Source organism: Prionailurus viverrinus, chromosome D1 (genome assembly GCF_022837055.1).
Source record: "Prionailurus viverrinus isolate Anna chromosome D1, UM_Priviv_1.0, whole genome shotgun sequence".
In the NCBI taxonomy this organism is placed as follows: domain Eukaryota; kingdom Metazoa; phylum Chordata; class Mammalia; order Carnivora; family Felidae; genus Prionailurus; species Prionailurus viverrinus.
The window spans coordinates 21,939,643-21,965,870 of record NC_062570.1 but is presented as its reverse complement, the minus strand read 5'-3'; the positions used below and the strand labels follow the sequence as shown (position 1 = coordinate 21,965,870).

The following is a 26,228-nucleotide window of genomic DNA, read 5'->3' as shown; positions in this document are numbered from 1 at the left end:
GAATCGGCATAAGAAGATACTTTGAGATATGAGATGAGATATAATTGGAAGAAATACTAGTGACCTGCACGTCTCTTAAATACGAAACTATGAACTTAGCTCTTGCATGCAACATGTTTGTGGAAGCAGGCTCCAGGTCACTCACGGGTTATCTGCCAACATTCTCATTTTACACAAGGGTAGAGAATAGGGTTCGTCCCAAAATGCATCTTGGCACTTTCAGAAAGGAATAGAGCTGCTCTGCTAACTGCTGTCACTTTGACTGGCTCAGGGTCAGCAGAAAGAAGTGGTTGGAATAGGCATTCCAGTGGGAAATGTTTTGGTTGGGGTCAAGGGCGGTGAAAGAGTCCTCACAGGACTGCCCCTGTGTCACATGGAGATTTTCACTGCCTACACATCTTTGGTGGCAGCTTTACTTCTGATGTTGCAAGTTATTTGGGATCTAAATTCCAAAGGAAAAGTTGGCTACAGAGAGTGTGTATATTGAGGCTCTGATATAGCACTTGATAGGTATGAGCACAGCCTGTGAAATTAGTTGCTTTGGCCTTCCTGAGATGCAGCCAAAAGACTTTGTACTTTCTTGGAGGGAGTTACTTATTTGGGGTACATTAACCCTGGTGTGGAAATGAAGGAGGAATGTTTACAGGAGCTGGTTTGCAGTGTAAACTAAAGGAAAATTTGAGTGTGATAGAATAGAAAAACCAAACCAACAGCCCCCTCCCCTAGTACACACACACACACACACACACACACACACACACACACACAAAACACCTTGACAGTCTAAGCTTGTAGGTCCTCGAATAAAGGTATGAGACTGGCAGTAATCTATTTCTGTTGCCTTTGCTGCCGCTGAGCTGCCAAGTATTAGATTCCAGGGGTTACATGAGCGGTCTGGTGTTTGCATAGGCATTGCTCAAAGCCACTGCATGGCAGGTATTTGAAGAGCAGCCAGCAAAGTCACGCTAGGAAGAGGCATCTGAAAGGGTCTGTGGGGCACTGTGTACAAAAAGATCTTGTGCCGTGCAAGCACAAGGACCACACTCGGTGTTAAAACAGTGCAGAACTGTATGTGGAGTAAATGGAATCGGAGCCCTGACTGCTTTTCTTCCCAGTCCACTGCCACTCGGAGCAGGCAGCACCAAGGATTCTTTGTTATGCTTTCTGCCCCCGGTGACCTTTGCTCGGCGGTTAAGCTGTGCCCGGATGTTTGAAGCATCCGTATTTTGGCTGTTGGACAGAGAAGCGAGAACAGGTGCGTCCCCTTCTGTAAGGGAGCTGCGGCCGCCAGAGGGCGCAGAGGTGCCTCTGGACAGACCCGGCGGAGGGGCGAGAGTGTGGGGGGCGGAACGGTTAAATTAAATTCGCAGCGAACGCGATCTAGTCCCGGGAATTAAAGGATCAGAGCTGGCACGATGACGGATAAGGGGCAGTGAAGATACAAGGATAAAGACATGGGGGGACTTTGTCCAGTTTACCTTCCCACAGCTGCTCCTTCCTCCCCAGTCAGCGTAAGGCCTATAAACCATTCTGGCTGGAGGTGAGGAGCTGGGAGCCGGGCTCCTGTTTCCTCAGTTTCCTGCTCAGCATTGCTCCAGTCCTTTCCCTGCTAAGGGTGTGAGGCACAAGACCCGGTCACCTTGAGGGCTGGGTTTTAGGGGGTCTCCGAGGACCTGCGGAGAGCGCCTCTCTTCGCCGCCCGCAGGTGCAGACGGTCCCCGCGCGCATCTGCGGGCGCGGCCCTAGGCCTGCCGGGTGGCAGCTGCGGGGGGGCCCTGCGAGGCAGGGTGGAGGCGGGGCGGCCGCATCTCTTCCCCGCCCGGCTCCGAGGAAAGCAGCTGTTGCGGGCGGGAGAACCGCGCCCCTTCCCGCCGCTCCGCCCCACACACTTCGGAAGCGCAGTGGCTCCGGGACAACGCGGCTCCCCTCTTCCTTCAGGAAGGCTGTCCCGCTTAGGCCGAGGACGCGGTCCCCCCAAACCCGGAGCCAGAGCCCAGGCCGGCTACGGTGTCAGGCGTGCGGGTGGCTCCTGGACGTCGGAGGATCCCCAGACCTCCTTCCCTTCCCCGTCTTCCGTTCCCACCCCAAGCGAGCGGAGGGGGGAGGGCATGGCCCCAGTGTGGCAGTTCGGGACCTTCCCGTTTCCCCTGGCCCCCGGCCGGCTGTGGGGGCTGTGGGGACACCGCCACTTACCCGACCCCACCCTGCGTTCTGCCTGGGCGGAGGCCGCGAGGTCCGGCCGTCGGAGCGCGGGAGCCCTCCCCAACCCCCGCCCGCGGAGGGTCACCCGCACGCCCCGCCCGGGGAGACCGCGACCTCTCCGCCCCCTCCGGACGCCCCGCCCCCCTGTCCCCGTCGGTCCCCACCCCGCCGGCGGGACACGCGCGCACAGACTCCGGCTAGAGCCGCCCTTGGTGTCAGTGGCCGGGCTCCCGCGTCCGCCCCAGCTGCGGAGCCGCCTTAGCACCTGTCGGTCGCTGAGTCCCGGAGCCGGCGCCCCTGACTCCGTCGGGGCCAGGAAGGGGGGCCATGGTTTCCCTGCCCAGGTCCCCAGCGACCAACTTGCTGCGGTTTTTGTTCCTGGGGCTGAGTACCCTCGGTGAGTGCCACCCGGGACCGGAGGGGGGGGAGGGGGTAACTTGAGATGCGAAATGGGATGAATACAGCCCCCGAGGGAGGTGGTTTGGGGCACTGGTGAGGAACTGGATGGAAGGGGACTCCCGCCTCTGACTCTCGTCCTCCTCCCCCCACACTCCTCCGCCCTCTCCGCACCCAGGGAGGGCATCGCTGGCTGGTATTGACTTCTGTCTCCGTGTCGTCCTCGACAGCTACCACTTTGGGTGCGGTGTGTGTGTAGTAGGGGAGAGGGGCAGGGCATCTAGCTGGGTAGACCTTTACCGCGAGATGTGGGAACATTCCTCATGCGTACTCCCCACCTCCACCCAGCAGAGCCAGATGAACTGAGCTACTAGATGAGACACTGGCTAAAGAGCTTAAGGACTTAACTCCAGCCCCCCTCATATCCCCCAGCCCCCACACAAGCTGATGTGCAAGAACCCCCAGGAATTCCCTGGATCCCAGGCTTAACAAACGCACTTCGTGCCAATTCCCCAGCCCAGATCCTCTCTCTAGCCCCCTCCTGCTTCCTGCCCTGGGAATAAAGGGAGGTGCCCCAAAAGCATGACCGTGAGGTCACTTGGGACACAGGAAATGGGGGAGGGGTTTGAATGCCTAGAGGAGCAGAATTGTGACCCCCCCCCCACGAGGTCCACCACCCCCATTGGTTCCCAGAGCCAAAGGGACAAAGGAAATAGAGAGGAAGTTCCTCAAAGAGTCAGAGAGGAAGGGTGCCTCCTTGGAGCAAGTGCCTAAGGAGTGTTGAGGGCTTCCATTCCTACATCTGGAGGGAAAAGGACCCATCATGAACTAAGCCCATTCTAAGCTCGTTTCACTTACTCCAAGGCTTTCTTGCCATCTTTTTTCAAGGATCCCGAATAGGGTGAAGGGTGAGTTTGTCAAGGTCAACTTTAACCTCTTATTTCTCTCACTTTGGAAGTCACCAGATGCAGAGAGCTATGCAGTGCGATTCAGTCACAGTGATGGGGTCCGAGATGGGGAACACTTAATGCCCACCCGTGCCCCCTTTAGCTTTGTGCTGCAAGGTGTGGGGACATGAAGTGGGTCCCCAGACAAAGAGGGCTCTAGAGCAGCCCACCGGCCACACTGAAGATGGAACATCTTTCTGCCCCTTTAGGCTTCGTGGGCCTACTCCAGGATCCCTTAACTTCTCAGGTCCCTTCTCCCAAGGTCAACCTCAATGCCCCTTTCCCTTCTGCCTTTCCCCCATCTCCCTGCTGGCCATTTGGGAAGCAAGGGAAGAGAAAAGTCCAAGTTCATTGCTTGGGCCTGGTCTACATCTCTCCTGTAACCTCTTCTTTTTCTATCCTAACTTTGAACCCCAGTTTTTACAGGACAGCCCAGGCTCAACGTCCCCAGCAGGCCACTGCAGGGGGCTGCTGACCTCTCGGTGGCCGCTCTAGAGTTAAATGGCACTCTGGCCGCCATTGGGCGCTTGGGGCAGGCATCCGCCCTGCTGGGCTAGGCTGCACTGGGCTCTCCCGGAGGCCAGTCTGTTCCGCGCTCCTCCGCGGTTCTGCGCTGCTGCCCCTGGGGCGTGAGAAGCCGGCGGGGGGAGTTTCTCAGAGAAAAGGAGACTAAAAATAGTAGCCCCGGGGAGCGGGCCCATTTTTGTGCTCTTTAGGCCCTTGCCTGCTCTCTTACTCTGGTCTCAGAGTGGGCCAGAAGGGTCCCTTTCTTGGGGTGCCCCTGTGTCCTGCACTCAGACCCACTACTCCGGTGTCCTCTCCCCAGGGCACCACGGACCTTGTGAGCGAAAGGGGCTTCTGCTGCAGCGGGCACCCAGACCCGAGGGCAGGGAAGCCTCGGGCCCCCTTCAGCCATTGGTTTCTGACAGGGGCGTGTGCCCAGACCCCAGTGTGTCCATCACTATCTTTTACCACCCCTAGTCTTCCTTTTGCAAAGTGGTAGGATAAATGCAGGACCTGGGGGAGGTCGTCGGGGTCGCCTGTGGCGAAGAAGCTCTTGCCTCTCCCAGGACCCAGGCAGGGTTCCCAAGGGGAAACGTTTGTGGTCTCTCGGGAGTGTGCTCCAGAAAGGCCAGGGAAGATCCGGCACTGCCCGAAGGCCTCCCGGCGTCCCCGGCCTCCCCGCTCGGCGAGCGGGCCAGGTCCCCAGGGGGGTCGGGCTCCTTGAGGCAGAGGTTGTTTTCGCCTCTAGAGCCTCCGGTCTAGCTGCGCCTCCGTCATTGTCTTCTGCCTTATCACCGGGCACAAGTTTCCCGCCCGGCCCGCGGGGACCCGCCAGGAAATGGATAAGGGGGGTGCGGCGAAGGCCAAGGAATAGGGCCGGGGGTTCTGTAAAGACACACAGCCGGAAAGCCGTGGGGGTGGCGCGCATCCTGGCCGGATCTGCGCCTGGCCCTTAGAGGCCTTTAGGGCCTGCTCCTGGAGGGCGGAAAGCCGGACCTGCGTGCGGCCTCTGTCCGCGCCTTGGCCGCCTGGTCACCATGTAGAGATGGCATCTCAGATTCCAATGCAGAGTGCTGAGGCCAAGGACTACGGTGGCCAGCATCCTCAGGCCTGGCCGGGTACAACAAGCCCGAGGTTATCCACCCACCCCCGGAAGGGTTTAGGATTGGGCTGCTCCATTGCCTCTCTGAAGGGCAGAACGTGACTGTTTCTGGACGCCATCATGCAAGCGTAGATTCCATTGTCCGCTCCTTGAAACTGACACCCCAGTCCACCGCCTGAACTCCAAACGCACACAGACATAAGATTTGTACTTGATTATCAGGGGACCATCATGCGTGTTCCCGCTCTGCCAAGAGTTCCTGTAACCTCACAGGACCCGTCCGGATCGCCTGGACCCAAAAAGGGCCCCTTTCTGGGTTCTCAACTCTGGGTCGGGACTGAGCCTGGGGGCCTGGGGAGCACTACCGTCAGTGGGCCAGGTGGAGCGCTAGATCAGAAGGAGCCGCGCGGGTTAATCGGTAACCGGCAGGCCTTCCAACCCCCTCTGCCCATCGCTGGCGACCCTCAGCAGCATCGAGACCCACTCTGGCCCAGGGAAATTGGGGGAGCAAGTGGGCTATGCAGAGTGTAGATGAAAAGTGTTAAACCTACCCTTCCTCTCAGATGTCTTCCCCTCCCCACTGGAAATCTGCCCCCTCTTCCTGGTGCTCTGAAATCCGGATACCAATAAATGCACAGAAATGTGTCCCTAACCCTGTTATGAACCCAGGAGCTGAGGTTGTGGAGAATAAGGTCTGATAAAATCCCAAAGCAGGACACTAGGTCTGCCGTCCCTGGGCAGTGTGGGATCTTGCAAGGTTCGTCCTTTCCTCTGCTGCCCTGGGCAGGGCCCTCAGGCAGAGTGGGAAGCCAGCCCTCCTCGCTCACACCTGTGGCTCTTGTCCCCAGCGTCCCCCTCGCAGGCCCAGCTGGAGCTCCACGTGCCCGCTGGCCTCACCAAGCTGAAGGCCGTGGAAGGAGCAGAAGTAGTGCTCCCGGTGTGGTACTCCCTGCAAGGGCAGGTGTCCTCCGGCCACACGTGGGAGTTGCTCACCGTGATGTGGTTCTTGGAACAAGAAGGGAAGGACCTGAACCAGGTGAGGGAGCAAAGCATCTCAGCCGGAGGCTGGCTACACCCTGTGACTGAGGGCGGGGAAGAGCTGAGGAGAACAGGAGGGGTGGCCAGGGCATGGGGGACAGGGAAGGAGTTTCAGGAAAATGCAAGGTCCCTCACGGGCTCAGTTTTTGTTCTGAGCTTGGAGGCTGCCCCAAAGAATTTTCTTGTCCCCAATTTTCCCTAGGAATCCAGCACACGAAACACTGGAAAGTGGAAAGGCATTTTGCTTTGCTTTGCTTTGCTTTGCTTTGAGGAGGGGCAGTGAGGATTAGGGTTTGAGGAGGAAGGAAGGGTTAGAGCAAGTATTCCATAATTTTAAAAAGCTGAGCATCACCCTATTTTCATCTTCTCTGTGCTTTGGACACTGTCACAGGCCACTTCTCTTCCCACGTGATTATCTGTCCTGCTGCCCCTTCATACACTCCTTTGAGAGGCAAGTGGTAGGCTCCTGCCCCACCCCCCACCCCCACCTCCTAACATCAGACCTATTTTCAGAGGCAGATTTACCCAGAAGCCAATGAAATGTCATTTTCAGAGCCCCTTATTTGCATGAGCTCCTCCCTAGGCTCTGAAAAGTATGTTCTAGAAGTCATTTGATAAATAGGGGGTATGTGTGACAGAAATTGAGATTACAGGGGTAGATGTAAGTTTTGCAGGGCCTGAACTTATACATAGGGAAGGGGGGACATCTTCAAGAAAAAGAAGATTAAAAAAAGATATTTTAAAAATCCTGGATCTATCCCTGAATTCTAAGTTTCTGTCATAAATACCCCCTGTTTACATTATCCCTCACCCATTATACCACCTTTCCAAACACCCCAAGTGGGAGATAAAGAGACAAGGCACAGGGGATCAAGAAGCGTCATGGTAAAGAGAACCCAGGGCCAGTGAGGGTGGCTAGGGGGGAACAGGGTGAATGGGGAGCTGGTACAGGTTGGAGGGGATGGGTGCAGGGGAGGAGCACTTGAAGACTGCCGGTGTGGGGGAGGGGATTGGCTGAGCCCGTGGGCACAGTGCATACATGCGATAACCGGGAGGCGTCGTGCCCCACACCAGGTGTTGGCGTACATCAGCAGGACCACGACAAGCAAACCTAGGGTATCCCTGGTCTACTCCATGCCCTCCCACAACGTGTCGCTGCGGCTGCAGGGCCTCCGGGAGAAAGACTCTGGGTCCTACCGCTGCTCTGTGAATGTGCAAGACCATCAAGGCAAAAATAGGAGCCACAGCAGCAAAACTTTAGAACTCAGTGTGCTGGGTAAGTGTGAAGCACACACTTTGCAATACCGCCCTAGCCCCCAGGGAGGTCAGGCGGGTGTCTCCCAAAAGGCTGCCTGTAAAGGTTGGAGGAGGGCAGATGGAGTGACAGAAGAGGGAGGCGGGGAGTGTAGGAGGTGGTGGAGGTGGGGGTCTGTTGGCTCCTGGGGATTGAATTTTTAACCTGTCTCCCTGCTCCAGTTCCTCCAGCAACTCCGTCCTGCCGTCTCCTGGGTGTGGCCCGTGTGGGGACCAACGTGACCCTGAGCTGCCAGTCCCCCAGGAGTAAGCCAGCTGCCCAATACCAGTGGGAGCGGGCACCCCCATCCGCCCAGGTTTTCTTTGCACCAGTTTTAGGTGAGGGAACTTCTGGAGACAAATGAGTGTGTGGCTGGGGCAGGGAAGGGAGGGTTGCGGGGGGGGGGGGGGGGGGGGTTGTGTGAAAAGGGGAGGCAATGCTGCCAGGTACTGGGGTGGAGGAGGACGTGGGGAGAAGGGTGGAAAAAGATGGCCCACCAGGTGCAGGCACTGTGTTGAGGGCTTCCGCATGCTATGTACTTTTGTATGTACTTTTGTTACTGAAGAGGGTCTAGAGCAGATGATCTGCATTCGAATTCCAGCCCGGCCATTGACTAGCTGTGTGACTCTGTGCTTCCATTTCCTCATTTATTTATTTTTATTTTTAAAATTTTTACTGTTTGTTTTTGAGGGAGAGAGAGAGAGTGCGAATGGAGGAGGGTCAGAGAGAGAGAAGGAGGGGCAGAGAGAGAGGGAGGGGCAGAGGAAGGGGGAGGGGCAGAGAAAGAAGGAGACACAAAATCTGAAGCAGGCTCCATCCAGGCTCCCAGCTGTCAGCACAGAGCCCAACACAGGACTCGAACTCACAAACCATGAGATCATGACCTGAGCCGAAGTCAGACGCTTAACCAACTGAGCCATCCAGAAGCCCCTCCACTTCCTCATTTGTAAAACGGGGATATCACAGCCCTGATTTGAACACACTAGCTACAAAAGATATTTGGGGACAATTGAAACGTTTTCAATATGGATAATTAGATAGTTATTATTAGGTATTAGATCATTCTTTTAGAGAACTATTAATTTATTGGGTGTGGCAATGGTATTGTAGTTATGTGGTCAGGGTCCTTATTTTTTGGAGATTCATGCCGAAGTACTTATTTTTAAATGTCTCACAAAAATTCTTTGGGGCACCTGGGTGGCTCAGTTGGTTAAGTGTTCAACTTGGGCTCAGGTCATGATCTCAGTTTGTGGGTTCCCAGCTCAGAGCCTAGAGCCTGCTTAGGATTGATTCTCTGTCTCCTTCTCTCTCTGCCCCTTCCCCGCTCATGCTCTGTCTCTCTTTCTGTCAAAAATAAATAAACATTAAAAAAATTAAAAAAACATCTCATGAAAAGAGAAATGAAATAAATATAGCAAAATGTTAGCAATTGTTGAATCTAAGTAGTGAGTATATGAGTTTTCAATTTGTCCCTTTTTCTACTTTTCATATGACCAATTTTATAATGGGTTTATAAATATATAAAAATATATTTATTTTTTAAGCTACTTTTTTTTTTTTTTTTAATTTTACAGAGGGGGAGGAGGGGCAGAGGGAGAGAGGGAATCTTGAGCAGGCTCCACACTGAGCGGGCTCAATCCCATGACCCTGGGATCAAGACCTGAGCTAAAATCAAGAGGTCAGACACACACCGACCGAGCCCCCCAGGCTTCCCAAAAGTTGTGTTTTTTTGTTTTTTTTTTAACAGTGCTTATCTCATAGGTTTGTTGTGAAATTTTCACAAGTTTGTACACATAAGGGACTTAGTCTCTGGCATAGAGTAAGCAACCAATAAACTTTAACTGTTATAATGATTATTTCATATAATGCTTTTAATGCCATCATGGAGGTCATATTACCCCATTTTATAGATGAAGAAATTGGGCCCCAGGAAGAGGAAGTAACTTGTTTAAAGTCACATGGCCTATTCGGGAGCTCAGGTTTTCTGATTCCTAGCCTAATATTTTCTTTTTCACCACACTGCCAATCTGGAACAGAAGTAAAACTGATATTTGGGCTTCTCTGGGCATCAATTCCTCCTTAAATCTTTTTAGATTTCAGTTGGGGACACTGGGCAGAAGAAATGGAGAGGGGCATGGAGCTAGCAGCTTTGTACCTGGGGGGAGAACTCAGCATGGTGGTCACAACTTTTCCCACCACGAGTCTCCCAGAGAATCAAAGAGGACATCCTGGAAGGGGCAGAATTTTTCAGTGGGAAAGAAGGTCCCTGGACTGATGGTCAAATTGTGTCCACAGATGCCATCCGGGGGTCTTTAAGCCTCACAAACCTTTCCAGTTCCATGTCCGGAGTCTATATCTGCAAGGCCCACAATGAGGTGGGCAGTGCCCAGTGCAATGTGACCTTGGAAGTGAGCACAGGTCAGTGAGGGGTAAGTGTGGTTAAGGAGAAGACCGGTCACTGGTGGGGGTGGGGCTGCAAGAGGAGAGGAGGCCTGTCTGCTTGTGCTGGTCAAATGTTTGTCCAAATGTTTGGTCACCGGCTGGCTGACCATTTCCTGCTGACAGTCAACCCCTCTTCTTAACATGGAAAAAGAGAAAAACTGTTAATGGTGGCAGTGGGGTAGTGGGATTGGAGGGAGTGGAGAACGGCTGGGAATCTCCCTCTGACACCAAGGTTTCCCCAGGGCCAGGGCCTGCTGTTGTTGCTGGAGCTGTTGTAGGCACTCTGGTTGGACTAGGACTGCTCGCTGGGCTGGTCCTCTTGTACCATCGCCGGAGCAAGGCCCTAGAGGAGCCTGCCAATGACATTAAGTAAGTGTCCCCAGTCTCTGTCCCAATGGGGTTCTCCTAGCTTCCCCCAGCTGGGAGTTTAGGCAGCTGTCATCTAAAGGAAAGGTGGGCAGTGACTGAAACATCATTCCATTGGGGGATTTTAAGGGAGAGGAGAGTGAACTGGTGTGTGAGGGGGGAGTAAGACAAAGCAGGTAGCAATCCCCCCTCTTCCCCCATCCAGCTTCTGACATCTTATTACTTCTTTGATGACTAGGGAGGACGCCATTGCTCCCCCGACCCTGCCCTGGCCCAAGGGCTCAGACACAATCTCCAAGAACGGGACCCTTTCATCTGTCACCTCAGCTGGAGCCCTCCGGCAACCCCAAGGTCCTCCCAGGCCTGGTGCACTGACCCCCACACCCAGCCTTTCCAGTCAGGTCCGGCCCTCTCCCAGGCTGCTCAGGACAGATGGGGCCCACCCTCAGCCAACATCCCCCAGCCCTGGTGGGGTGTCTTCCTCCACCCTGAGCCGCATGGGTGCTGTCCCCGTAATGGTGCCCGCCCAGAGTCAGGCTGGGTCTCTGGTGTGATGGTCCAGCCACTTGCTAGCTAAGCTATCTGGTTTATCCCCTTCTTCTAGCGGTCACCCCTAGCACAGAGGCCTGAGTCTTGGGAGACCACCTTCTAGACCTCCAGTCCTCTGCCCCCACCTTTCTTTCCTATGGGAAAACTGAGTCTCAGTTAAGACTCAAATTGTCAGGAGGTAGAAGGGGAAGTGGACCTCAGATTATGAAGAGCGTCCGCCCCCTTGCCCAGTTCTCTCAGTGGCTCTAGTGAATGCTGCTGAGGTTGGCTACCTGCCCACTGGGGCCCTGGTGGGGACTGCCAGTCAGGGAGTCCTCCAGGCCCCCTTGATCTGTACTCCACCCCATCTAACATCACCCTTCACTCCTGAGCCAGCTCTCTGCATTCAGATAACCTGTCCTGCTGGCTTGGCTGGGTTTTGCTGGGGCAGGGGATAGAGAAGGTATTTTTTAAACTAACTTGAAATGTCTGTTTTTGTTTTTATTTTGCAAATTTTAATAAAGATGCATTGTGTTCGTATGGAAAGTGAGAGTCAAATTGCCTTTTCAAACCCAAGAGCGCTTCTCCACACAGCTTCCCAGAATCTTTAAAAGGGTCATTTGCTATCAGGTGGCCGGGGGAAGGCCCCAGAAGCCTAAGGCTGGGAAGATCCTAATCCACTCTGGGGAGTAAGGGGATGAAATTTGGTGCCCTGTCTGCTAGGGCTTGAGTTCCCAAGGCTTGGGGTGTGGTGCTCTTAATCTCCAGCTTCTTCTTAAGGGGTGGGAAGAGTCACCTGACTTATGCCTCTTTTTCCCAGACCACTGAGTCCTTAACAAACACATCTCCTTGCCCAGCCAACAGTGACCCCCTGGTAGTGGGGGAAAGCTGGACATGGTACAGGCAGGTGCCCCAATTCTGCCACACCCTTTCCTATCAAGAGTGCGGTCTCTCCTCCAAGACTTCTTTGCCCCTGAAATGGAGTGGCTCTGGGAGTGGGGATGTGGCTCTAGTTTCCACGGAGACTTCTACCTCACAGCAAGTGGTGATACAGGTGCCAAAGAAGGGATCTCAGAGAAAAGAAGAAGGGCTTGGAAGGAATAGTCATCTCTGAAGGGATCAGAAAGGGTCTTCTGTTCTGCCCAGGTCTCATGCTTGGGGTGAGGCCCCAAAGTGGTGATGTCGTTTGTTATCAGAATGCCCCCCTCTTCTTCCAGGGTGACCATTTGCCTACAGAGAGCTCCAGTTCCGACCCCTTCCCCTTGGGTGCCCACCCAAGCCCAACCCTTGTCCCAGAGCCTGACAGCTTCATTAGTTGGGGGGAAAGAGGACAGAAAAAGGGAGCAGGGCTAGAATGATTCCAGTATTGGGCCTAGAGGAGGGAGGAGCATTTCTTTACCTGAGGGCACAGGCCTCTCCCCTTGTTTGCTCTGAGATAGCCAGTCTCGCTCCTGCCCAGCTCGAGGAGGCTGCCCTGTGGGTGCTGCCTTCCCTCCCCACCAGACCCAGACGCCTAGACCAACCCATAGACGGCTGGACGGCAGGACTCGGCCATGGCCCAGCTTTCTGGGCTGTTGCTCTGTGGGGCCCTGCTGGGCTTCGCTTGCCTGGGTGAGGAGGCGGCTGGGAGGGACCGCGGTCAGAGCTGGGGCGGGGGTGGGGGGGGTGGGGGCGAGGCCTGACCTCCAGGCTCCTGGGGCCTGCTCAGTTCTGCGGGTCGGGACGGCGGGGGCGAGGCCGGGAGAGGGCGTCGAAGCCGGGTGGGCGAGGGCCACAGGCGCGCAAGCGCAGGCGGGCAGGCAAGTTGGGTCTCCCCGGGAGGGTCTAACCACCACCCGACCATTGTTTTCCTTTCTCTGGCAAACACACCCGCGTACCTGACCCAGTCTCAGTCCTTTTACCCACAAAAAAACCGGCTGGGGTGTGTGCTCCTCCCTCCCGGAAGGAAACCTCAGGTTTCGAGAAGGGATGGGTTGCGGGGAGGTAGGTGAGCTCCGCAGGAGGGAGGGAGCCCCCAGCCTCGGCCTCGGGAGCCGAAGGTGGGGCCGGACCCTCAGACCGCCGGGATTTGGCGCCGGGCCTCCGCCCCACCCCAACCCCCCGGCCTGGCGCCGTCGAGCGCTCCTCCCGCCGGCCTCCTTCTGCGTCCCCCAGACCCCGGGGTAGCCGTGGAGGTGAAGGTGCCCGCCGAGCCCCTGAGCACCCCCGTGGGCAAGACCGCCGAGCTGACCTGCAGCTACAGCACGTCGGTGGGAGACAGCTTCGCCCTGGAGTGGAGCTTTGTGCCGCCGGGGAAGCCCCTCTCTGCGTCCCATCCCGTGAGTTGAGAGCAATTGCGCTCCAGCGGGGCGGCCCTCCTGCCTCTTGGTGGGGCTGGCTGGGAGGGGCTGGTACAGAGGGCCCACCCAGGATGAGGGAGCGGGGTCAGAGAGGGTGCGTTTGGGGATCAGTGAGCTCCGAGGAAAACATGAGTGGACTCTTTCTAGATCTTCTTAGGACCACAGCCTGCACGACCCTGTATCCCGTATATGGCTCTGTGTATCCAGCCTCCTCTCTCCTAGCTCCGACGTGCAACTCCCCTATTCTAGCGCAGTCCCAGTTTCCGTTAATAAACCCATTGAGGCTAAGCTCTGGAGACTGTTAGTAGGATCAAATGATGCCCCTTCCAGGAATATTTGCATTAATTCCCCAACCCTCTCTCCCCATCAAGAGCCATGCTTAGCTGAAAGCAATAAATCTAGCTCAAGTAGCACCTAGGAAGGGATGGTATTTGGGGACAGATAGACCTTGCTGGTTCTGACTCCAGAGCATCAGTTTCCCTGTCTGATATAAAGGAAGGGCCTCTTTTATTTATTTATTTATTTATTTATTTATTTTGAGAGGTGGGGAGAGAGAGGGAGAGAAACAATCCCAAGCAGGTTTCAGGCTGTCAGCACAGAGCTGGATGGGGGACTCAATCCCACCAACCTCAAGATCATGGCCTGAACTGAGATGGAGAGTCAGAAGCTCAACTGACTGAGCCACCCAGGTGCCCCTAAAGGAGGGGCCTCTTTGTTTTGGAGAAAGGACTGTAGAGTTGACACCAGGCAGAAAAAGGCACACATGTGTGTCTTTTGCTTCTCCCCAGATCCTGTACTTCACCAATGGCCATCTGTATCCAACTGGTTCTCAGGCAAAGAGGGCCAGCCTGCTTCAGAACCCCCCCACAGGAGGGGTAGCCACCCTGAAACTGACTGATGTCCACCCCTCGGATACTGGAACCTACGTCTGCCAAGTTAATAACCCACCAGATTTCTACACAAATGGGTTGGGGCTAATCAACCTTACTGTGCTGGGTAAGGCCGGCTGGGGACCTACCAGACACCCATGTACCACGAAAGATTGCAGTGGCCCTGCTAAATCTGCTAAATCTTCTCTCTACCGCCCCCCTTCCCCACCCCATATCTCGATTTCCAGCCCAAGCTTACAACTGCACTGGGGACCCCAAATGAAAATGCCTCCTTCCCAAAGTCTTCTAATCTAGATGGTCCTACTCCTGCCCCACCCTCCTTGAAGAATGACTCCTCCCTCGGCCCCTAGAAAAAAAAGATTCACGAGAGAGAAAGCCCTTCCCATACATAGGGATCTGAGTCATGGCCCCAACAACTCTATCTTTGAGAGAATGTCTCATTTGTAGCCCAGGTTCTTTCTCTCCTTAGGTGAGTGGCAGAGAAGGAGAGTGGCCACTAAAGGAACAAGGGCCCCTCTCACAAAGCAGCAACTTTGTGCTCAGAGTTTCCATCTTACTCCAACCTAGAGCCTGCTCATGGATGAGCAAACAGAAACTATTAAAGAGGCTGGGGATGTCTAGATGGAAAAGTGAAGGCTTGGGAGGTGTATAACAACAGCATTCAAATATCTGAAGGGTTGTCTTGTGGAGGAGAGATTTTTCATTTCTCTTTGCGGGCCTGGAGGGCAGAAGTTAAGACCAAATGGGTGGATGTTATATTAACACAGATTTTGGCTCAGTATGAGGAAGAAGTTTCTAACAATCAGAACTTCCAATAGTGGGAATCATTTCCTGGGGATGCAGTGGAATGTGAACAGAAGTGGACTACTATTTGGTAGGAGTATTGGAGCAGGAATTCTAGCATTTAATGGGAGTGAGGCTAAAAGATTGCTAAGGTACTTTCTGTGATTTTTGCAGTGCCTCCCAGTAGTCCCTTGTGCAGTAAGAGTGGTCAGACCTCTGTGGGGGGCTCTGCTGCACTGAAATGCAGTTCTTCCCAGGGAGCCCCCAGGCCAGTGTACAACTGGGTACGCCTTGGATCTTCCCCTACACCTTCTCTTGGCAGCATGGTGCAAGGTAAGGGCCCAGAACATCTGGGAAGAGAGGACTCAAGACTGGGGCAAATCTGTCTCTAGACTCCATATACCCACACTATCAATTCCATGCCTGTGGGTATGAGACAAATTGCCATACCTTTCCCTGCATCTTTCTTGGTGTCCTGTATTGCTCCCTCCTGTCTATCTTCCTGCAATCTGTGGCTCTACGGTCCTGGGAGCATTTTTTAACTTAAACGTATTCCTGATATCTTAGAAGAGAGTGGAAGGCAGGGGGCATAAGAGTCCCACTTTTGGGGATTTCTTAAGGGTCATGAATCATTGCCAAACTTCCTAGAGAGGAAACTGAGGCAGAGTAGCATGGACTGGCTTGAATCACAGTCAGTTTCTTTGGAGGAAACATATAATTGGGTAAGAGCCTTGGCTTCTCAGCCTCCTCATGCTTGCTCCAGCCCCAGCCCCAGCCAACTCCTTTATGGATCCAGAGAACCTTCCAGATCATCTGGTGTATGCTCTGGCTTCTAAAGGGAAAGTAAAAAGCTTAGGAAGACATTTGGGTGAGCTGAGTCACCCCAGAGGCTACAGTTTCTAACAACCAAGACTCCCCCCACCCCTCCAACCAGGAACCTGACATCAGCTAGTAAGCATCCCTCCCCAATTCCTTGCCTTCTCCCCATCCTCTGAAAAGGCAGCTGTGTAGAGTGGAAAGAATACAGAAGTGGCAGTGGCTTTGGCACTTTCTGGGTCACCTTAGACAGTTACTTTCCTTCTCTGAGCCGGCTTCCCCACTTTTAACAAATGAGGTTAGCCCCTTCTTGACAGGATTGTTGTAAGGAGGTAGTGAAATTTGCTTTCATCTTAGTAGGTGCTCACTGTGATTCAAATGAATGATGGAAGGCTTCCTCCTTACCCTCTAGATGAGGTGTCTGGCCAACTCATTCTCACCAATCTCTCCCTGACTTATTCGGGCACCTACCGCTGTGTGGCCACCAACCAGATGGGCAGTGCATCCTGTGAGCTGACCCTCTCTGTGACTGGTAGGGGACACTGGGCAGAGGCCCAGCTGGCAGGCCTGGGTTGGAGAGGCTGCATGGAACTATCTGGGGAGGGGCAAAGGAAGGTCTGCTGCTCTGAGCTTCCTGTGTCTCCTTAGACCCATCCAAAGGCCGAGTGGCTGGGGCTCTGATTGGGGTGCTCCTGGGCGTGCTGTTGTTGTCAGTTGCTGCATTCTGCCTGATAAGGTTCCAGAAAGACAGGAGGAGGAGGCCCAAGGAGACATATGGGGGCAGTGACATTCGGTGAGCTGGAGGGCTGGGGGAGGGTACAGAAAGGGAGAAAAGGGCTTAGGTTATGAGTGGGTGACTCCAGCCCTCAAACTCTGACATCTTTAGGGGTGTTTGGGGGTAAGGAGTGCTGTTCAGCTCTGGGATTTGGTGTGTGGGGGGGCAGTACAGCAAGTGCATTTGTGTGTGAGCAGTGTGCAGGGTGGGGGACTTGGTTCATGGCTTCCCTCAACCTCCTCACACTTCATAGAATTTTCAGTTTTTGAGGCCTTTTCATACATGTCTACAGGATGTGGATGCCAGGAGTTGGATTTGCCCTGAGCCCTCAGCTGAGTTCAGTTTTTCTGGGTGGGGGTAGTAAGGAAAGGAGAGGCAAAAGCTGCCTGTGTCAACCGCTTTAGCTTGTCAACCTTTGGGTCCTGAATAGGGATCAGAGCGCTAGTTCTCAGAGTGTGGTCCTCAGATTACCTGGACAGAACATACCAGGAGCTTGTTAAACATTCAGATTCAGGCTGCTTCCTATCCCTCCTGAAGCAGAATCTGTGGGGGCGAGGGTGATGGACCTGGAATCTTCATTTCAGCCAAAATTCCACAGATGATTCTCATGCACAGTAAACATGTGAAGTCCTCAGGTTAGAGGATGGGATGGGGGGCGAAGACCTCTGAGGGATGCCGCCAGCCTTCACTAAAAATTTGCTTATATCTACCAGGGAGGATGCCATTGCTCCTGGGATTTCTGAGCAAACTTCTGTGAGACCAGATTCTAGCAAAGGGCTCCTGCAGAGACCCCCCTCTTCCAGCAGTGTGACGACCACCAAGTCCAAGCTCCCTATGGTTGTCTGATTTCTCCCCCTGTCCTTGAAGGGGACTATCAAGAATTAAAGCCTTTGGGTATCATATGGTCTCCCTCTTCTTTCTGCCGGCATAGCAAATTCCTTTTCACCAGTAGAAGACGGAATGGGCTGGGAGTCCTAGAGGTGATGCTGTAGGTGGGAAGTTTGGCTCCAAGGGAGTAGGTTTTAACAGAGGTCCTCTTCCCCTTTGCTCACCTCCACTTTTTGGTTTGATCAAGTGAAATTTGCCCAAGCTTCAGGTGGTGGCCTTGTGCACCCAAACCCCCTCCCCTCTGGCACCCTCTGAATACTTGGACATTCCTCTTTATTGTTCACATTCCAACCCAGCACGGTCACATGCACACACGGAGATAAAAATCCTTCGGGCCACAACCCCAGGAGCCCGGCGGGGGCAGGGCTAGCAGGGGCGGGGGCGGGGCCGCGGCAGACTCCTCCTACCGAGCCTCCCAGGCGCTCGGCGTTTGCATAAACAAGGTGAGAGCTGGAGAGGCGGCTCTCGGGGTGCGCTGGGGGGGTGGGGAGGGGAAGCAGATTACAGGCAGGCGTGGGGTTATAGGTGCGAAATAGGTACTTCCCTTACGATCAGAGCAAGAGGCATCCGGCACCATGAAAACCCTCTTCCCCTCTCTCCTCGCCCCAGAGCCAAAATTCTGGGGCTAGGCTGGGGCGCGAACAGCACAGAGACGCAGAGCGCCCCCTTCAGCTGCGCACAGAACGAAAGGACTGGTGTTTTTTTTTTTTTTTTTAAGTGAGTATACTTGGGCGACGCTTAGGGCGCCCCCCGCAGTGCGCGCAGGGAAGTGCGCGGAGACTGCGGAGGCAGAGCTGCATGCGGGGTGCTGGCGGAGGTGGGCGAGAAGCAAAAGAAGGAAGATGTGGGAGCGCAGGGTTTGGGGCTAGGGTGGGAAGAAAGGGCGAATGGGGACCATTCTAGACTGGAGGACTAACTAAAAGGGCACAGACTTAGCGACTCCTCGATGGAGCCTGCCTGGGAGTGGGAGTCTCTGGGGACGCAGGGAGGGCTCCTGAAGCTGGCAGGTTGGTGGAAAGGAGAGGATCACAAACACGGCAGGGAAGTCTCATCACTGCGAAGGGGACGCGCCATCCGTCTCTCCTGGCAACTGAGGACAGAGAAGGTCTGAGCACCTGCCCTCCCCGGTGCTTCCTCTCCTTTTTCCTTCTCCCTTTCCGAACCAGGACAAAAGGGCGGGAAGGGCCAGGGGACCCCAGTCACCCAGAACCCCCAACCCGAGTCACTGAGCTGAAATAAGCCCGCGGCCAGTGCGTGCGTGCGCCTCATTGTGTTCATAGCCTCAGGCCGGGTTTGTGCAGCCAAATGGGGGTGGCTGCGGTTCTGTATAGGTCCAGGTGTGTCCCTGTCGCAGCCTCAGGCGTCCAGATGGATCAGGAAACCCTCAGGCTGGGAGGGGGTGAGGGCGGGCAGAGGGAAGGGTGGACGATTGGGTCCTTTTCTCCCACTCAGGCCTCCCACCCGCTTCCGAGTCGTATTCATTACCTTTGAAAATGCTCAGTTCTTCGGTCCAGGGCCGGGCAAGAGGGAGGGAGGAGAGAGAGGAACAGGTGAGCTCTCGGAGCCCGCAGCACCTTCAGCCTCCTCCCAGCCACCCACCTCACGTCCCGGGGGTAAGTCCCCCACCCTTAGCTCCCTCTCCACCTCTCCACCCGCTGCACGCCCTGAGTCCGCACTCTTTCCCGGGGTGGGGGGTGGGGAGCGGGGCCGCTCGCAGCAGGTCCCGGGCTTGGGAAAGGGGAACCCTGCGGCCCGCCGCGCCCCGCCCGCCTCACCTGGCCTAGTCTCCGCTGGGGCCGCCGCCCGCGCCTCCCCGGGCGCCCCCAGCTCCGCCCGTTCCCCCGTGGCCCGGGCCCTTCCGGCCGCGCTCTCCGCTCTTTATCTTCTTCCTTGCCATGTGGCCCCGGAAACTCGCCTGGATTTTGGCAGCGGCCGCGTTGGCGCCAGGATCGTCCAGCGGGATGTCTAGAATGTCGTCGTCCGGCTTGGAGCACGCGCTCTCCTGGGGGCGGGGTGGGGCAGGGGGTACTTGTGGGGTGACTGGGCCGAGACCCCGCGCGAGGATAGGGTAGGAGTAGAGCCTTGCGGGGCTGAGACGAGGGAGACGCACGAGTGGGAAGCGCAGAGAGGGGAGCTGCGGGCGCGTCGAGAAGGGCTGAGGAAGGGCTGTGCGTGTGTGTGTGTGTGTGTGTGTGTGTGTCCCTCCTAGGGAACGGCAAGCAAAAGGGAAGGGTCAGGGGGTCAGGTGGCCACGGCCCTATTCCCAACTCGGGAAAGAGACGTGCACGGTGGGACGGGGTACAAGACAGCCAGATAGCCCTGAGGGAAGGGTCCTTCACCATCAGCAGGGCTGAGGAGCTGCAGAACTGCTGGCTGGTGGGCTGGGAGGAGCAAAATAAACAATGAGAGGGACTGTTGGACGTGACTGCCCCTCCCCTTGTCCTCAGAGGGTGCCTCCGGCTCAGAAAGGCTCCTTGCAGGAGTCCAGGATTCCCTTGGACAGGGTGTAGAAGAATCAGGCTGGTCCCTTCCCTGAGTAAAATCACACCAGGACTCAGTGCTGGAAGTAGGGTGAGAGTGGGGCTAGCCCCTGGAGTCAGCCTCCTTCTCCCTAGGGCTAGAGGCCCAGAGACTGCTTTGCCATGGACTCTTCTTTTCTAAAGTTCCCCAGGAGGCACTCAAACACAGAAGAGAGGAGATGGTCTGGAAGAAGCTGAGAAGGCTTCACTCCAAAAAAAGGCAAAGGAAAGATGAGTAGGAGCAAGTAGCCCTTAGCCTTGTGTGCTCCAGAAGAGAGGAATTATGACAATAGCTACCCATTAAGCACTTCCCTTGTTCCAGGCACAGTAACACAGTGTTTTACAGACATTATTTTATTTAGTCCTGGCAAAGCTATGACGCACCTTTTATTATTATCCTAGTTTACCCCTACTAAAACAGATGACTTAAGTGTTTATAAACCTTACATGAGGTGATACAGATGGTTACTATGATTTAGATGGTATCTATGATTTAGACCCTTGTATGTCAGAGTCCAGAGTATATTTTTAACCCCTATTCCATAAAAATCAGCAGAGGCCATCAAGAAAATGACCTGAGCTCTACCACTTGCTACCTGTGTGGTTTGGGACAAGTTATCTAATGTCTTATATCAGCTCCTTCATCTGAAATCAGGATATAACATCTACCTCTGTGGGTTGTGAGGAACAATAAACCCCATGATACACATAAAGTTTCTGGCACAATCTAGTCACTCAATGTATAGTATCTATTACTATGATTCTTTTAATTAGTAAGTTTATGTGAAATAGTTGTTTCTGTAGGCCGAAAGTGGTCATATAAAAACTATTTCATATGGTTCCGCCTATAATAATCACATCCACCCCTATGCCTCAGGTTTCTGTCTCCCATAACCTGCCCTATCTGACAGTGGAAAGGGTTAGGGAATAGATGGCATTGATTTTATTTAAAAAAAAAATTTTTTTTTTTCAACGTTAATTTATTTTTGGGACAGAGAGAGACAGAGCATGAACGGGGGAGGGGCAGAGAGAGAGGGAAACACAGAATCAGAAACAGGCTCCAGGCTCTGAGCCATCAGCCCAGAGCCCGACGCAGGGCTCGAACTCCCGGACCGCGAGATCGTGACCTGGCTGAAGTCGGACGCTTAACCGACTGCGCCACCCAGGCACCCCATAGATGGCATTGATTTTAGAGGTAAAGCTCTGGAATGGAGAGGGCCTCCGTCCCTGTGCCCCTTTGTTGGTTAACATTACAGCATGAATGTGGGTTGGGATGCAGATAGTTACTATGGAGTTAAAAAGGCATTTTGCTTTTGCTTTGGCCCTCTGGCTTCTAAGAATTGTCCTTTTTTTTCTCTCCCCTAAGGACTATTACTATTTTAAAAATGGCTTCCGCTCATCATGCTTCACAATGCTGTTGTCATTTCCTGGGTTTCAGAGTTTTGCAATTTGTGCTCAAGATGCCCACGATTGATTTAAATGCAGTTAAAAGGAGTTATCCAGAAGCCAGTGTGGTTGTGGAGGGGACTGACACTCTTTTTGTCTTCTGCAGGTCTAGCGCTCTCTCTCTGACATCTTAGTCTCCACTTGTCATCAGAAACAACTCTTTTGGGCTCCTTGATTCTTAGAGCTCAGGCCTCTCTTGGGATATCCTTAGGCAACAGTGAAGTGTCTCCTCAACAGAGGACAATGATCACAACAACAACAACAACAACAACATAAACCCATTCCTGACCCACCTCTCTTTGGCCAGTAGCTGTGGAGGAAGGAGTACCTTCCCCCAGTCATGTTAAGGCCAACCTGCTGTCTCTACCCACCCCAGCTGGATATAGAATGGAAACCTGGAACAAGAGGAAAAGCCACCCAACGCACTGTTCCTCCCCCAATCAGCCTCCTCTCACTCCAGCTGAATTCTCAGGGCAGAACTGCTAGAGAGAGTAAAAGGAATCTGGGAAGCGTCATGGTTCCTGGGCTGGTGCCTTCTAAAGCCAAGATCTGATGATGTGTGCCTGAGAGCTCTGTAGGAACTGGAGGTGGAAAGTGCACTAGTGGCTAAAACAGGGGCCAAGGCTTCTGGTCCCAAGTGGGCATATCCCTTCACCCCTGAGGGTCTCAGTTTCTTCAGCCACCAGTGGAATTTAGCCTAGATGAATAAATTCTTCTTTAGGTCCCAAATCCTAAAAGCTTTAAGAATTATCCCTTCCTAATGCTTATTGTATGCCAGGCCCTAGGCTAAGTGCTTCGCACACATTACCTCACTGAATCCCCATTTCAGAGGTCAAAAAACAGCCTCAGAGACATTTTGTAACTTAGCAGAGGCCAGCAGAGCTAACAAATTGTGATGGGATTCAGAAGCCTGGCTGTTAATGACTGCCTCAGGACAGGTAATTATTTCTATGAGTTCAGCTAGACCTCTAAGTTCAACTAGACCAAGCGAAAGAAAGGAGTGGGATCCAAAAAAATGTCTTTGCCTTTTCATATTAAGTGAATGTAGGAAAGGCACATATATGTGACTATGTAAATCAGCAACTGGTACATCTGAATCGACAGCACTGCCTCTTAAAAAAAGAGGCAGGTTTTCTTCTCATTTCTGTCTGAGCCTCCTTACCAAGGAGTAAGAAGGAAATAAGGCAGGATTAAGTGTTTCCCAAACACCAGGTCAGATGGTCAGCAAGGAGAGCCCCAGAATGAAAGATGAAGAGAGTCCTTCCTGCCTTGGGGTGCCTGGCTGGCTCAGTGGGTAGAACATGCGATTCTTGATCTTGAGGGGGTTGTGAATGCAAGCCTCACTTGGGCATAGAGCTTACTTAAAAAAAATAAAAAATAAAAAAAATAAAAAAAAAAAAGAGGGCCCTGCCTCTAGACCCCAGATGCACTCTGTTCTCTCCATGTCCCAGCTCCCTTCCAGCTAGGAGTCCACCTCCACATAATGGAGATGAAGTAGGAAGGTGCCCAGTTCCAGCCCTGTCCCAGCCCTCTGCCCCTGTCACCTCTTCTCCCTTTTCTTGCCCTCTGCACAGTTTGACAATCGGGCTGCCTCCTGCTCAGTCCTTTAGCTCTGCCGATCTAGGACAGGGCCTCACAGGGTTGTTGGGATGATTAAATATAAAGTCAGGCACATGGCAAACATTCACAAAGTGACAAATATTACTGATATTATTAAATCATAATAACTATCACAACAATTTGTCCCTAAGTTCTTTCTGCCTCTTGGTACGAAGTCTCACCTCTTATAAACTGGGCTATTCTTTCCTTCCAAACCTCACTTTTTTTTTTTTCTTTGTAAGCCGTAGTGTGGAGGGTGGGGGGCAGGCAAAGTCATAACCTTATAATTAGCCGGGTTGACTGAATGACAGAGAAGGCAAGGGCTTTGGAGTGGTCTTTCTCCATAGATAGGGGCTAAAAATAAATAATAATTAAAAATTAAAAAAAAATAAACACATTTTATATACGCATGATCACTGTATTCCTCTAGTGTGCAGGGAGCCAGGTCCTGTGCCGGGCGCCTTCATACCCAAGTCACCTTAACAGCAACCTACTTTGGCATTAGGCACTTGCAGCATCCAGGTCTCCGTGGGCGCTGACAAACTGCAGACACTTCCTTCCCTCGCCAGCAGGGCTCTCTCGCGGTCATTTCACCCAGCCCCCTTCCAGGGCTAGAAGGCGTTGGGGGACGGGCCAACCCCTCCCCAGAACCAACTGACTAGGCTCTCTGCTGCCCATCATCATTACTGAGCTAACCGATATGAACGACTGTCCCATCCTGCTCTGTACAGTGCACGAGGGTCATGGAGATCATCCCGTCTGCCCACCCACGGCGGTGGCAGTGGGATGGGGAACGGGGCGAGGGCAAAAGCCAGGGGGAAAGGATACCGAAAGGAGTCGCCGCAGCTTCGCTACAGTTTACAGCGCCTCTCTGGAGGAAGTTCTTCTTCTCGTCTAACCTGCAGCTTCCTTGCTGCAGAGCCCTGCCGGGTTCCCAGTCCAACCTAGGCTGCCTGGCGGCTGGGCGCCCAGACGCCCCCGCGAGTTGGGGAGCATTTTCCCTAGGGCTCCAAGTCAGGCGAGTGCCTTCCACCACCCACCACCCACGTCTCAGCAGGCACCCCTATGGCTCTTGGGTCTTCTGCACCCTCAAATGCACTTCCATCCCTTACTCTCCCTCTGGGGGGGGGGGGTTCTTGGGGACCCCTTGCTCCAGATCAGGCAGAGTGCCGGTCCCCCCGGCCCTCTAACTTACGGTGCAGCAGTCCATGCTGGTGTTGGGGGTCCTTGGCTGGGGCACAGGCTGGCGCAGGGCAGGGGTGGGGTCTGGGTGGGGACTCTGGGGCCTTGGGGCGCCCGCTGACCAGCGTCGAAACAGCCGCTCTGCTCTCGGGTCCTCTCTCCCGCGCTCCGCTCTGCTCGCGAATGTAACCTGAGCCCTTCGGTCGAGAAGCCAATCAGGATAAGCCTTGGGCAGGGCGGGCGGGGATATTGCAGGGAGGACCACGCCCCCTCTCTGCTCCCTCCGCCTCCCTCCCCCTCCAGCCCCAACCCCTCCGCCTACACACTTCCATCCATTCCTCCTACACACCCCAGCTTCTCAAGCTCAACCCCCTTGTTTGCTGAGGCGGCAGACTGCCAGGCAGATGTATGCCGCCGCGGGCAGAAGGAGGCCCCCGACTACCCGGGCACAAATACACTCACATCTGGGCACAACACCTCTCCCACCCATATGTAGAAAACCACGCACCTCTCACCCACCTCCCCACACTTGCACAACTTAGCTAGAGTCCCAAATATGGCTCGCTCTAACTCCTCCTCCCCTCACCCCCGCCAGTCCTCATAAAAAAACCCCCTAAGACGTGCGTTTAAAAAGTCCCATCATCACTCTGCTAGGGAATCAAGAAAGCTGTTGATACATAACCTGGGGATGAGCACACATAAACACAAAAGCTCACAAGCCCCACATGTGCATATATGATACTGCCCGGGCTCACTAAAATGTGCACTTCTTCAACAGATTCTACAGACACAACGTACAAAAATAATTGCACAGAACTTGTACACACACGCAGACGTGTGCATGCAGATGTATGACACAGGGGTAGTCACCCTATCCGAGATGTTGCATTACATCCTTATCTATCTATCTATCACCTATCAATCATCCATCATCTATCTAATGTATATATTTATGCATAGATACTGGCTTCAGAGAAACATCCTTCCCTTCCCATACTAGAATCTCCCTAACCTCTTGGTATCTTGCTTCAGAATAAAACAAAAATGCCACTCTCACCTTGCCTGGGAGGAAGAAAAATACCCTAAACCCTAGTATTGGGAAATATAAAAAAAATCGTTGTCTTTTGGGGTCTGTGGTGGAGGAAGGATGTGGGCTTTTGTGAGAGGCTGGGAAAAGGAGATGGGGGAGGAGAATTGTGGAGCAGCAGCCTGACTGGATTGTGGTGGCCAGTGTCCCCTAGCCAGTCAGGGTACTGGAGCTGGCAGTGTGGCTTGTTAAATGGATAGAGTGGGCCATCTCGGAGGAAAGTAGAAAGTCTTTCTCAGCTAAGCTCCCAGAGGAGGGAAGGAAAGAAAGGGTGGCTGTTGCTCAGGCTCAATAACTGAGGCGGGCAAGGAGGGGAAAATGCCCTGTGGTTCTGGTTGGGAGAGGGGATCTTAAAACAGCACTGCAGTGAATCCACAGCCACTGGCCAGTCATAGCATAGCTGTTGCACGCTTTCCTTCCTACCTGAATGTTTGGGCTACAGGCTCTGTTTGCCAAAGGGAAAATGAGTGGGAGGGAAATTCTGGTGGCCACTCATGATGGGAATGGGGTTAGTCAGCTTAGGCTCCCAAACCGAGCTGGAAGCTGGCCGGGATTCCAGGGTTTGGGGCATAGGGGTGTCTCTCCCAGCATGTTTGGGACCCACCCACCCTTGTAACTGAAAATCTGTTCCCCAATCTGTCTCTGGCACATCCTCGATCCCCCCCACCTCCACCAAATGGCAGGATGTCCTGGAACTCAGTCCCTTGCCTAAATCACGGGCACATCTGGGGCCTTGGTTTGTGCCAGCTCTTGTTGAACTTCAAATTCAGAATCCAGAGGGGAAAGGGAAGGAGGAAATTGGGGATAGAATGGGTATCAGGCCTGGACTCTGTGCTTTTCTCTTCCCAAATTAGAGCCGAGGAATTCGGGATTTAGCGAGTTTGCAGTAAAGTCTCCCAAGTTGCTAGGCAACATCCCTCTGCAGGCTGCGCTGCCTCTGGGCCCTTCTTCCTGCTGGTCAGAGCTGGAGGGGGGGGAGTATCTTTACAACATGCCCCCCCTAAACTCCCACACAGGCAGCCCAGCCCTTCCCTCTTCCTAAGACGCCCTTGTGTGGGGTGAGGGCGTCTCTGAACACTGGCGGC

General features: G+C 53.9%; 3 protein-coding genes across 4 annotated transcripts; 2 read left to right on the top strand and 1 right to left on the bottom strand.

The window, feature by feature from the left end:
* The first annotated feature begins 2,028 nt into the window (after positions 1 to 2,028).
* On the top strand, positions 2,029 to 11,365 carry LOC125176984 (endothelial cell-selective adhesion molecule-like). The gene is made up of 7 exons (XM_047878963.1): positions 2,029 to 2,599; positions 6,000 to 6,187; positions 7,264 to 7,465; positions 7,666 to 7,821; positions 9,779 to 9,901; positions 10,168 to 10,294; positions 10,530 to 11,365. The coding sequence occupies exons 1-7, from the start codon at positions 2,530 to 2,532 to the stop codon at positions 10,843 to 10,845; spliced, it is 1,182 nt and encodes a 393-aa protein (XP_047734919.1). The 5' UTR covers positions 2,029 to 2,529; the 3' UTR covers positions 10,846 to 11,365.
* A 749-nt stretch (positions 11,366 to 12,114) lies between these two features.
* On the top strand, positions 12,115 to 17,322 carry VSIG2 (V-set and immunoglobulin domain containing 2). 2 transcript variants are annotated; one of them, XM_047878964.1, is made up of 7 exons: positions 12,171 to 12,430; positions 12,974 to 13,137; positions 13,947 to 14,154; positions 15,006 to 15,164; positions 16,060 to 16,179; positions 16,296 to 16,440; positions 17,136 to 17,322. In XM_047878964.1, the coding sequence occupies exons 1-7, from the start codon at positions 12,373 to 12,375 to the stop codon at positions 17,266 to 17,268; spliced, it is 987 nt and encodes a 328-aa protein (XP_047734920.1). In that variant the 5' UTR covers positions 12,171 to 12,372; the 3' UTR covers positions 17,269 to 17,322. The 2 variants fall into 2 exon arrangements, with proteins under 2 accessions (XP_047734921.1, XP_047734920.1); XM_047878965.1 differs by lacking the exon at positions 15,006 to 15,164 and having other exon boundaries at positions 12,115 to 12,430.
* A 225-nt stretch (positions 17,323 to 17,547) lies between these two features.
* Positions 17,548 to 24,228, bottom strand: NRGN (neurogranin). Its single transcript, XM_047878968.1, has 4 exons — positions 24,070 to 24,228; positions 19,086 to 19,312; positions 18,796 to 18,813; positions 17,548 to 18,400 (listed from the first exon to the last, which is right to left on the bottom strand). The coding sequence occupies exons 1-2, from the start codon at positions 24,082 to 24,084 to the stop codon at positions 19,091 to 19,093; spliced, it is 237 nt and encodes a 78-aa protein (XP_047734924.1). The 5' UTR covers positions 24,085 to 24,228; the 3' UTR covers positions 17,548 to 18,400; positions 18,796 to 18,813; positions 19,086 to 19,090.
* Between the last annotated feature and the right edge of the window lie 2,000 nt (positions 24,229 to 26,228).